We start from the raw sequence: 11,187 nt of genomic DNA, 5'->3' as shown, positions 1-11,187 counted from the left end.
TTAGCTGTTGTCTTCTCTTGTCTGTCATTCACCCCCACTGAAGTCCTTTTTGTGATTTCTTTTATTTATTTTTTTTTAATTTTTTTTTATATTTGCTCTAAGCCCTCCCATACAATGTCTTTAATCTTATTGCCTACAGGCATTTAATTTTTGATGATTCTCTTTTGAGTGTCGTCCTATTTGTCTAATTCCTTTCCTTAGTTTCCTACATTTTTTTTTCTGCAGATACTTAGGTTCCTACTAAATTTGAGGGGGTCTGCACTTAGATTTTGAATGAATTTGTACACAGTGCTTAGGATCAAGAGATGCCATTTCTTTTGTTACCAACATGACAACTCATTCAGTGAAGCAGTGGTTCAGTATTTTGTCTTGACATCCTGTGACATTCAGTGGATAACATTCCTCCCACTCCTTTTTTTTTTTGTCTTCTGCTTTTGTAACATTTCTGACTGAAAATTTTCTTGGTCACTCAACGTGCATGTTTTAATGGGATGGCTCGTGTGATGCTTGTGCTTACTGTCTTGTATGTAAAGAAAGTAAACATACACTCTTAAAGAACAGGTAATGTTTTAGAATAAGCTTGTCTTTTTTGAATTTTTCTAGTAATTTCTTTTGAGGTGCAGGTACCAATTTTATTCTTACTGAATTTTCTTCCTGTTTTCTTTGTTCTTGAATGCATATGCGTGACATTAATCAGTGGACCTCTAGTACTGGAGGATTTATTTTCTTGGTGAAGGCTTTCTTAAATTCAAAAGACCTTTTATTTTTTGCACTTTTTGGAAAATGACTGAATAAAAGCAGGGAATTGTTTTTCACATCAGTGTTTTTGTTTTGATGATTTTAGCTGAGTATTTTCTTAAATTTCTGTTCTTGAAAACTAGCCTAGTATGTAAGTGTAATTGTGTGGTTTCTTATTTGTATCTTCTCTAGCAGTGATCTGAAAATTGTGTTTTATCCTCTACTTTGCCTTTGAAGGCTTCAACTGAATCTAGTTGAAGACAATGGCTTTGCACTGGCTCTAAGCTAAGCAGCCAGTAATACTGTGAATATGTAAATTCTAGGTGCTGGAGGGCACTCCAGCTTGAGTTCCTGGTTTGGTAGCAGGTCAAAAACACTCCCTGCCAATACACAAGACATGGGGGTTTCTACATTAAACAGGGTGTTTCTTATAGCAGTCTTCAGAGTATCATAGAATGGTTTGGGTCAGAAGGGGTCTTCAAGATGATCTAGTTCCATTCCCACTGCAGTGGGTGAGGACCTCCCACCAGACCAGGTTGCTAAAAGCCCCATCCAGCCTGTCCTTGAACACCATCAGGGGTGGGGCTTCCCTGGCCAGCCTGTTTCAGTGTCTCACCACCCTCACAGAAGAGAATTTTTTTCTAATATCTAAACTACTCTCTTTCCTCTTGTAGCCATCCCCTCTTGTTACAAGCCCTTGTACCAAGTCCCTCCGGGCTTTCCTTCAGGTACTGGAAGGGCCCGGAGCCTTCTGTCCTCCAGACTGAGCAACCTCAAGTCTCTCAGCCTTTGCTCAGGTGTTCCAGCCCACTGATCATCTTCACAGCTGTCCTCTGGACTCACTCTTCCAAGTCCATGTCTTTCTTTATGTTGGAGACCCCAGAACAGAACACAGTACTCCAGGTGGGGTCTCAGGAGAGTGGAGTAGAAGGGTGGAGTCACCTCCCTTGACCTGGTGACTGCACTTCTTCTGATACATCCCGGGATGGGGTTGGCTTTCTGGGCTGCAACTGCACATTGCCTGCTCATGTTGAGCTTCTCATCAGTCAACACCCCCAAGTCCTTCTCAGGGCTCTCCACATCCATTCTCTGCCCAGCATGAATTTGTGTTTGGAACTATCTTGACCCATGTGCAGAAAATAGCAGGTGAGAGCAAGAAGAGATTAGCAAAAACACGCGAAAGGTGAAACAAAAGCATGGGGCAACAATATATCTGAAATTCAAAAAGTAAACTAGTATTCAAGAAGAGGGAGTATAAAGAATGTATGTTTGGTTTTGTTGTGGGTTCTTTGGGTGTGGTGGGCTTTTTTTTTGGTTGTTTGTTTTTTTGGGTTTTTTTTTTGGTAATAAAATGCTTTTTCTTCAAGTCAGTGTGATCTAGAGCTCTTCATTGTCACTGGCTTCTATTTGTATGCTGCTGTCACTCTTGGTTTAGTGTCCTCAAATAATGCTTTATAAAAACCCTTGGGGATTGTGAAAGGCACTTCATTGATATTTAGTGTAGTCTCTGTAGCACTTGTGGGAGAAATAAGGCACAGAAGAGATCTCTGAGAGGTTTCTGTATGAGTTTTATAACCTGGGGCAGGAGGAAGGGTGCTGTGGCAGGATAGCTGAATGCCATTTGGAGGCTTGCTGTGGAAGAGTCTTCCTGGTTAACACTGCATATTTTTCTAAGCAGTTTTGTATTCAACTTTCAAAAGGCAAGAATCTTTGGTAATTGTTTTGATTCACAATAGAAGTTTAAAAGCTAAATGCAAACAATCAAATACAGAAGGAAAAATGTCATTTTGCTTATGACTTTTCCTTTTTCCTATACCAGTTATTTCATCTCAGAGTTGTATTGTTAATAAAACAGCAATAGAGCAAAAGTTTAAAATACATAAATTGTAATCTTTCACATCTGTAGAACTTATATTTCAAAAGAAAAGGCCCTTTTTATCTCTGCAGTCAAACAATCATTCAAATTTCAAAAGCTGTTTTATCAAGCCTCAGATGCAGGGGAAGGTTTTGTTATTTAATTTTTTAAAGTGCTCTTTTAGCAATAAGCCAAACTATTGTAACCAAAGTACTTTTAATTTTTTTTCTAGGTTTCGCTGAATGGTACACAGTTTACAGACAGTTCTGTTGGATCAGAGTTCACAGGTGTTTCTCAGGTATGTGCAGCCAAATTTTGTTGATGCATATGATAGCACAGTTATTTACTAGTGGGAAAAGGTATGAAATAGTATTAAATGTACTAAAGAAAATTCTTCCGAAAGCTTTCTATTTGAGATTGGGACTTGGCTAACTGAAGTCAGTTTCTGTTGATTTCACTATTCAAGCTTTAAAAAGCAATGGAAACTGCTATTTTTGAAGTAAAATCTTATTGTTATAATAAGCTTGAAATTGGACATAGATGTAAAAAAAACTGTGCTGTTTTATGGTAATAAACTTATTCTTGGAAATAAATCTAAATACATAGCAGAGATGCAGTTATTTCTGTTCTGGCTTGTCCTACTTCCAGCTTTCGTTTATGAATACTATCTGAACATGTTTCAGAGAGAAAGTGAGACTAGGTGTTTTCTTGCAGAGATGCATCACACATTTTTTTGAAGCTTGACTAGTGGAAAAATATCTTTTCTCAAAAGGTATACTTTGCCTCTTAATACACTGAAGACACAAAAATGTATATGTGACCTAATTCCAAACTCATCTACTCCAGGAAGAGTTTAACAGTAGCAGTATAATGATTGCATCAACAGTCACTGTGTTTTTCATCTTCAAATAAATAAGAAGCTGCAATTTACAGCTTTATTTAGTATGACAAAGCCCTAATGAAAATCTGAAATGCATATCATATCTAGATTTTGTCAAGGTTTTAACTGTCAATTAAGAAATTTCATTCTTAGCAGTTGATTTAAATCATGCTTTAGGAACCAAGTGCTTTCATTTGAACTTCATTCGAATCTGTCATAAATATGGGCCCAGTTGGGAGATTGGTAGAGTTTTACTGAATCTGTGGGTTGTCCAGAATTAAGATAGTTTTCCTGCTGTATTTGCCATTGCTTTTTTAATGATTGTGTCACAACTTCAAGCAAATTACAAACACAAGTCCTAACTTCTAGACATCCTTACAGTAAGCGTGACTGGGGTCTGTTTGCCATGACCATTACCTCTGCAAAAGAGTGTGAGGTTGTAACTTACGAATTTTTGCATCTTGTCCTTTTCTTATCCTTGTTGTTGGAAGACGTTCATAATGATGTACCTGCAACAGCTGTAAAGGCATCAACATTCTTACAGACTTAATCTGGCTTTGGAAAAAATTATTTTAACAAGGAAACTTCCAGGGCTAAGAGGATGTGCAGTGATGGTCTCCTACATGCAGGGTTTTTAGGCATTAATAAGATCTGCAGTGGAGTACAGGTCAGCCAAGAGGAATATCTAAGTTGAGAAATCTGTTCATGTGTGTAGAGCCAATAAGGGGATGGTTCCAGCCTTTCAGGAGGCAGAGTGAGTGAGTCTTCCCTCATGACAACATTTTCTGCAAACCTGCAAGAGGCACCTGAAGATATTGTGTTATTTTTCTTACATTAGTGCTTAGGTATGAATTCTTGAAGTGGCATCAGTGAGTAAAGAAGTTACCTGTTCCTTCTAAATCTATCAACAAATTTCTCATGAACTTCTGAAAGATGAGTTAGTTGTGAAGATGAATTCAGTGTGTCTTTTTTATAACACTTAGAATTCTTAGTTTTTCTTTTCATACTACTGAGTCTGTCAGTTTTATGAATTCAAAGAACACAAAAATTGGAATTGATAATGCAGTGATGTTTTTCTTTAGATGTTAGCAATAGGGAATTGGTTTGTAGTTGCTGTGAAGACAAAGTTAGTGAATTATGTTATAGCTTGAACTAGTTCTTTGGTCTAAAGAACTTTTCACCTGTGCTTGTGCAGTTCAGCCCTGTGGTTCTTTAAAGCAGTGTATCTGTTACTATTGAGGTTGGAGCAGTATCTAGAGGAGTACTTGAATGACTTATATTTTTCTTTTGGGAAAGAATTTAACTATTTTGAGAACATGTTGCTAAGACAGAACTAGGAGCTCAGAAAAATCTCCGATTCTGCCATTACAATAGGTTTTCTTTCATTCATTGTATCTTTGCTTATTTCTTGGCTCTGTTTGGCTTGTGCTGCTTGGCACGTTTTTGACTGTCAGCTTTGGTGAATAATCAGCATTTCATGTCTGAATCATAATTTTGTGCAGAGTAGCATCTTGGAAGAGTAAGTCAGTTTTGAAATTCTTCTGTCCTTTTAAGTCACTAAGTCCACTTTATTCAAAAGCTGATAGTGGATTTTAAGACTCTACCTGTTTTTTGTTAAAACTGAGATTTTATTTTGTATCAATCTTAGCTGAAAGTGTCTTTGTTTTAAAAGGTAACAGGGAACCTCAAAGAGCAGTTGTTTTCCTTTTTGTCTCTGACAGCAGAAAAATGTATTGTACTATTCTTTTTTTATTTTATGTACTATATTATTGCATCTAGCCTGAACTATTTTAGAACACAAGGCTGTAGCCCATGCAAGTGTTACTTCTAGAGGCGAGTGTGTTCATAATTAGAATTGTTTGACCATGTGCTTGTCTGCTGTGCTTGATCTTGGGATACTCCTGACGTTCACCATTTAATAATGACTGTTAAAATAAGCAGTTTTTCTGGCACATATTCTGTGAATAACCAGTTATCTATCAAAACATTTATTTCTAGACACCATTTACCTTTGGCTTGGGTCAAAGGGCACCATATACAACTGGAGAGCATTGTCTTCTTTGTAGAAGTGAACGGAAAGATAGTTCGCTTTCCGAGAGCGGAATAAAAACTTCTAGCAAAACAGCACTTTCCACATCTCCAAAAGCAAACAATATGCTTCATCTTCCACTGTGGGTGTGCCCAGACTGTCGACGAACAGTGGAAAAGGAGGAGAGGCATGCAACAATAGAGCAATCTCTTGTGGTAAGTAGAAGTACTTCAGCAGCCGAAGAAGAAACATTGTTATTTTACTTTGTGCTTCGGAACTGCTTAAACTCTTAAGTGCTTGGAAACTCGTAGGAGATTTTGATATGAGCTAAGTTGAACAGGCAAGTTGTTCCAAAAATGAGGTTCTGACTCTGAGTTTGGATTTTTAAGTAGAGAAAGGCTTGGATTTTTGCTGTTTCAATTTATTGGATGTTCTTCTTTGTCCTTTCCATTTTTGCTTAAATTCAGTTTGTTCTGCTCTTACCAATGCAGCTTCCATCATTACACTTCTGTTCTTTGTCTGCTTACATGTACTTCTGCCCCTTTGTGAAGTAAACTACCAAAATTTTCCTTGTTCTTTCAATAGTGTTGTTGAGCCACTGCAATTGCGCTGCCACCTTTCTGCATGTCTGAGTTTTATAATCTGTTCTTTCGTGTGTTTTTTTTTTAATAAGAAAGGACAATTTGGCATAGTGCACATATAACAATTTCTTAATCTCTGTAGCAATGCAAACACTGATCTTCAGTACACGGTGTTAATATTTCAAGTTGTGATTATTTTCTTAAGTCTTAAAATATATTTTTAAATGAGAATGGAACCTGACTTGAGAGCTGTGCTCAGTGTAGCAGAAAAATACAGAATATTCATTGACAGCTCCAGCAAAACCCCATTAGAAGTAAACTGTGATGCTGTACTACAGAACCAAATCTTCACAGCTCCTCTGGGAAGCTACACACTTCTGATAATTGTAAGCATTATGGATTTCAGCTGACATCTCCTTGCAGGGAGCTAACAGGCTGTGCACATGCTTATGGGCAACGGTTTTATATCAGTAAACAAATCAGTGTGAAGAAAGATTGTACATCATATCTTGTTAAACTCCTGTTAAAGACACAGTTACCATAATTTTTGGTAAGGAAAATTTAAGTGTATTGCTTGTATCCAACTCGTGTTTACTGGTAGTCTTACCATTAATAAGGGTTAGTAAAATTAATCGGAAAGGATGACATCTCAGGGAATTATATTGGTAGTCTGATGACAAACACATCCTAGAGAGTTCAAAGCACAGCAAGGTTGAAGCACATGACTGTTCAGTTTAGTCAAAATTTGGCATATTTAAGCTCTGTTTAATGAACTAGTGAAGAAAAGAAGTGTCCTGAAAGTCCAGGGAAGGTGGGGTTTGTTCCCTAAACATGTTATTAAGTTATAGATACTCCAGGTAAAATATTTGGCAGTGTTGTTGTTTTTCTTTAATTTGGCAACTGATTTCTTATTGTAAGAAGAACTTAGCAAGCCAACAGCAAAAGGGTTTTCTAAGTCGCTTTAACTTAAAGCAACTAAACAGATGAGGTGGATAGTCAAGTTGGAGAAACCAAGTGGGGAAAAAAAGCAAAAAAATTAAAATAGTCTGTTATTAGTCACTGCAAGCCAGAGTATAAGTCATTTGCTGCAGATGCTTCTGTGTTCAGGTTGCTGTTGCTCTCATTACCTGACTTGCTTTGCCTCAGCACCATCCCCAGTGGGTGGTCTTGCTCTTGGCAGTAAATGCTTGCAGGTTTTGACCTGTGTCTGCATTCTGCTCCAGGATCTGGGGAGAAGCACAAAAACACCTCTTCAGTCAGACTCCTCATGTGGGAGAGATCTCTGTCTGGTGCCACAGAAAGCTGCTGGCAGCCTGGGGAAGGGTGCAAGAGGGAATTGTGGGATGTACTGGGGGCACAGAGCAGAAAAGAGACACTGGAGACCAAAATACCAGCAGCCTTGGGAGAGAGGTTTGTCATCTGTTGATACTGAACAGTCCTGTACACAGGAGATAGCCATTTCCAATGACAGCAGCTTTCTAACTTCCATTACTATAAAGTAGTAGAGCTGTTACAAGCAAGGTGATTTTATACTTTTTGCTTGGAGGGATTGTTGAAATACAAAAGTAGAACATAGTGTCAAATAGAGACTGAAGAGATGTTACTAGTTTATGATTAATCATGGATGATGCAAGTCTTCCTTTAGCTTAGTTCATTGTTTACACTGGAGTACATAAAGGTGATAATTATAACCAACATACTTTGGTTATTAGAAAGGAAACTATATTTATATCATTAGGTTTCTCAGACCATCTCTTACATTTATTAAGCTTTTTGAAGGTACATTCTTGGTGCCTGGTTGAGTGTCCTCCCAAAATACATCCAGCACTAATAACTGCCACATTAATATTTGCCTACCTATTAATATTTCAGACACCTACCTTAAAAACCAAATGCTATGTGTGTTTTTTCCTTTCAGAGCCAAGATTTTCTTTTGCACATGCCTCTTGGAAACAGTGGATCACAGCAGGAATCTGTAGGAGGAGGAAGAATAACTGTTGGTGCACAGACAGTGCCTGCTGCAGATCTTAGCAATTCCTCTCCTTCAGACATAGCATGCAACTGTGAGGCCTGTAATGAGCGCAGGTAAAACTGGATTCCAAGTCAGCAGCATGGTGCCTGTACTCATGCTGTTGGCAGTGGTGTAGCTTATTTGTTAGTGTATGCTTAAAGTCTTTAAACAGGCTATCTGATAATAACAGTAACTTACAGATGGCAGCTTTTATCCAATTTTATACTTCATTTTAATCATGTGCTTTATTTCAGACATTTTCAGGTGTATGTTGTTTTTCTAGAATAGTAGTAATCAATACAGCTATGTAATGTACAAATAGAGAGCAATTATTTTTGTCCTTACTTACAGAGAAAATTCAGCAGAGCCTGAACGTGAACCTCAGCAGCTTCAGAATTACTGGTCAGAAGTCAGATACATGGTTCGGTGTATATATCGACAAGCTGGGACCCCTTTGGCAGATGACCAGGACCAGTCTTTGGTACCAGACAAAGAAGGAATGAAAGAGCTGGTGGATAGGTATAGCATGATGAAAAATATCTATTAATTGCCAAGAGGATATTTTAAATGAGTTTTAAGTATTGTGGAATATTGCTTTTTTATAGAATATTCATTTTCCACCTCTTAAGTCCAGCTGCTGGGAATGATCTCCTCTTCACTAGAATTAGAAGTCAGTTCTACTTCATGTAAGATTTTGAGATGCTGTGTTGAATACATGGGAAGCTATTAAATTTGTGTGCTGTTTTCAGAAGTTGATCACTAGATGAGGTTGATTCTGAGAACTTATTTCTCCTTTCAGAAGTTGAAACTAGCTTTTCTAGTTGTGAAGTTGAAGATGTGTTTAATGAGATCCTTAATTGTGGTGTTTTTGCTTTTGAGAATGGTGTGGCTGTCCCTGGAGTTCTTCAGAACTTCCTCTCAGTTTCTGTTTAAACTGAATGTATGGTCAAGGAATAGTTTCTCTCCTTGGTTCTGTACGTACTTGGTATGCTAAGGTCTGACTAGGCTGACAAACTGTAGTTTTTGTGGAGTTTCTATCTGAAGCTAAATTCTGCCAAGATAAAGAGACTTGTGAAATATTATAGTCATCTGGCATTGCTCTTTATATGACTGTGCTCCTGAATCAGCCTTCATAGATAGTTCAATAACTTACTGCTCTTCTGTCATATAAAAACTGAGGTTTTAGTTAAAAGTAGCATAATGCAGTATGCCTCCCTACTAGTCAAACTGTTTATTCAAGTGATCAAAACATGCAACATACATTTTGAAATCAAAGCTGCCTAAATGTTTCATAGTGTGTAGGAGATTAGAATTGAGTCACAGCTAAAATGTTGATTTTTTTGAAGTTTCTATTAAATGGGAAAATTTTGGAAATTTGAACACCTCCTGGGTACCTTTCTTTTGTGCTTAGAAGCCTTGATTTCTCTAGAACTGATTTTCACTTTCGAGAGAGACTAAAATACAGAGGCAGAAACAAGATCTCTAAAAGGAACCATTAAATGTCAGTATGATTGTTCCACTTGAGTTCCTTATAGTTTACAAAATATGACTTAAAATTAGGATACTGTGAGCAGACACCAAGTGTGCCCAGTCTGTCGTGCTAATGAAATGCAAAATTTTTTTAACAAAGCTAAGCAATGTAGGTGAAGAAAGTGTAAAAATAAAACAAACAAAACCAACCGAACTAAAAACAAAACCAAAACCCAAGCAAACCATGTAGGTACCATGCCAAAGACCATGTTGTGGCCAAGTGAATCTGTGTTTAAAAGGCAGAAATTCTTGATTGCATGCTCATCTCTGTTCAACACAGCTGGCAAGAAAGTGGCTATGTGGTCTTCTAACTTGAAAGTAAATACTGATGCCAAGCACTGTCCATATTGTGTGTTGGAGCATTTTATGGCAATGTGATAGTATTCTGTTTTGTGGTTGATGAGGGAAGAGCAGGGACTACAGAGCAGCCTAATTTTATTCATTTACCTTTCAATTACTTGAGTAATCCCTTTTGTCTTTCCTGCTTCCCTGTACTGTAAGCATTTGTCTCAGTTTTTTTTAAACTCCAGGCACAGGACTTTCAATGGTATGATTTCAATTTAAAGTGTTTCTAAGCAGGCACCACCATTTTTGTTCTGTGTGAGGTGGTTCAAAGCCATGTCTCACTTCAGGAGAATATCAGACCTAGCCAGCTATATGCTGTCTTTAGCAGGAAGCCCTGACCCTCTTTGCAGCCGTGCCTTACAGTGATGAGTCTTGTAGGTATTGGATGGCTTAACAGAGTGAATGGAGGGCAGTTTGGTTCTGAAGCGTCTGTGGTAGTGTGCTTCCCTTAGACAAATGAGTCCCAAATTCTGGTCCATATTCTATGTTAAAAATTAAAATAGAATGCTGGTCATTTGCAGTTGATTACAGTAGGTGCCACCACAGTAGAGTTCCTCAAGTCTTGTTCATTGAAGGGTTTTTTTTTTGGCCCTGTGAATCCCACACCTCTGCTATGCAGTGGCACAGCTTTAATAAAAGGTCTTATACAGAAGACCTTCAACTTCTTGGGTAGGAAATTCTGAGTGAAGGTGAGGAGGAATTTTATGAATGAGTATCTTGTCTTCTTTCAGTTCAGCCTAACAACAGGAGAGTCACCCAAAGCAGTCACCAAGTCCAGCCTGGTTAGTGTCAATATAGGCATGTTCTGGCTGCCTGTGAAATCAAGCTTCTTCAGTGGCTTGAAGTAAATGCCTGTCCTTCACTGATATTAATCAGGCCTAAGTCTGGCTGTTCCAACTGGGACATTTCTTAGGGCTGTACCTTAAAGCATGGAGAAGTTGTAAAGAAGTTTGTCCCAGTCTAGCTGTATGTAGGGTTCTGTGCAAACTGGGAGAAGGTTTTAAAGTGAAATACAGAGATCCTGAATTACTCGTTCCTCAGGTATGCCAGCTACATAGGAGCTCAGTACGACAGTGTAAAAGCAGAGAACTGGACTGTGTTCTCCCATGTGTTCTGTAAGCCCTAGCCATTGTTTCTTTTTGATGACAATGATGGTAACTGGTCAATATTTTCAGGAAAGTGAAAACTGTTGATTACATGCATTTATATTTTTTTTGG

General features: G+C 38.0%; 1 protein-coding gene across 1 annotated transcript in view; it reads left to right on the top strand.

The window, feature by feature from the left end:
- Positions 1–2,831: 2,831 nt before the first annotated feature.
- The window catches only part of FAM193A (family with sequence similarity 193 member A), a 42,946-nt gene continuing 34,590 nt past the window's right edge, over positions 2,832–11,187 (top strand). The window contains exons 1-4 of the mRNA XM_030450770.1: positions 2,832–2,891; positions 5,472–5,717; positions 8,002–8,168; positions 8,446–8,613. Coding sequence (XP_030306630.1) covers positions 5,628–5,717; positions 8,002–8,168; positions 8,446–8,613 — 425 coding nt within the window. The 5' untranslated portion in view covers positions 2,832–2,891; positions 5,472–5,627. The remainder of the gene's footprint in view (positions 2,892–5,471; positions 5,718–8,001; positions 8,169–8,445; positions 8,614–11,187) is intronic.

This window comes from Calypte anna, chromosome 4B (genome assembly GCF_003957555.1).
Source record: "Calypte anna isolate BGI_N300 chromosome 4B, bCalAnn1_v1.p, whole genome shotgun sequence".
Lineage (NCBI taxonomy): Eukaryota > Metazoa > Chordata > Aves > Apodiformes > Trochilidae > Calypte > Calypte anna.
The sequence above is the reverse complement of the archived record's forward strand: the minus strand, read 5'-3'. Positions and strand labels throughout refer to the sequence as shown.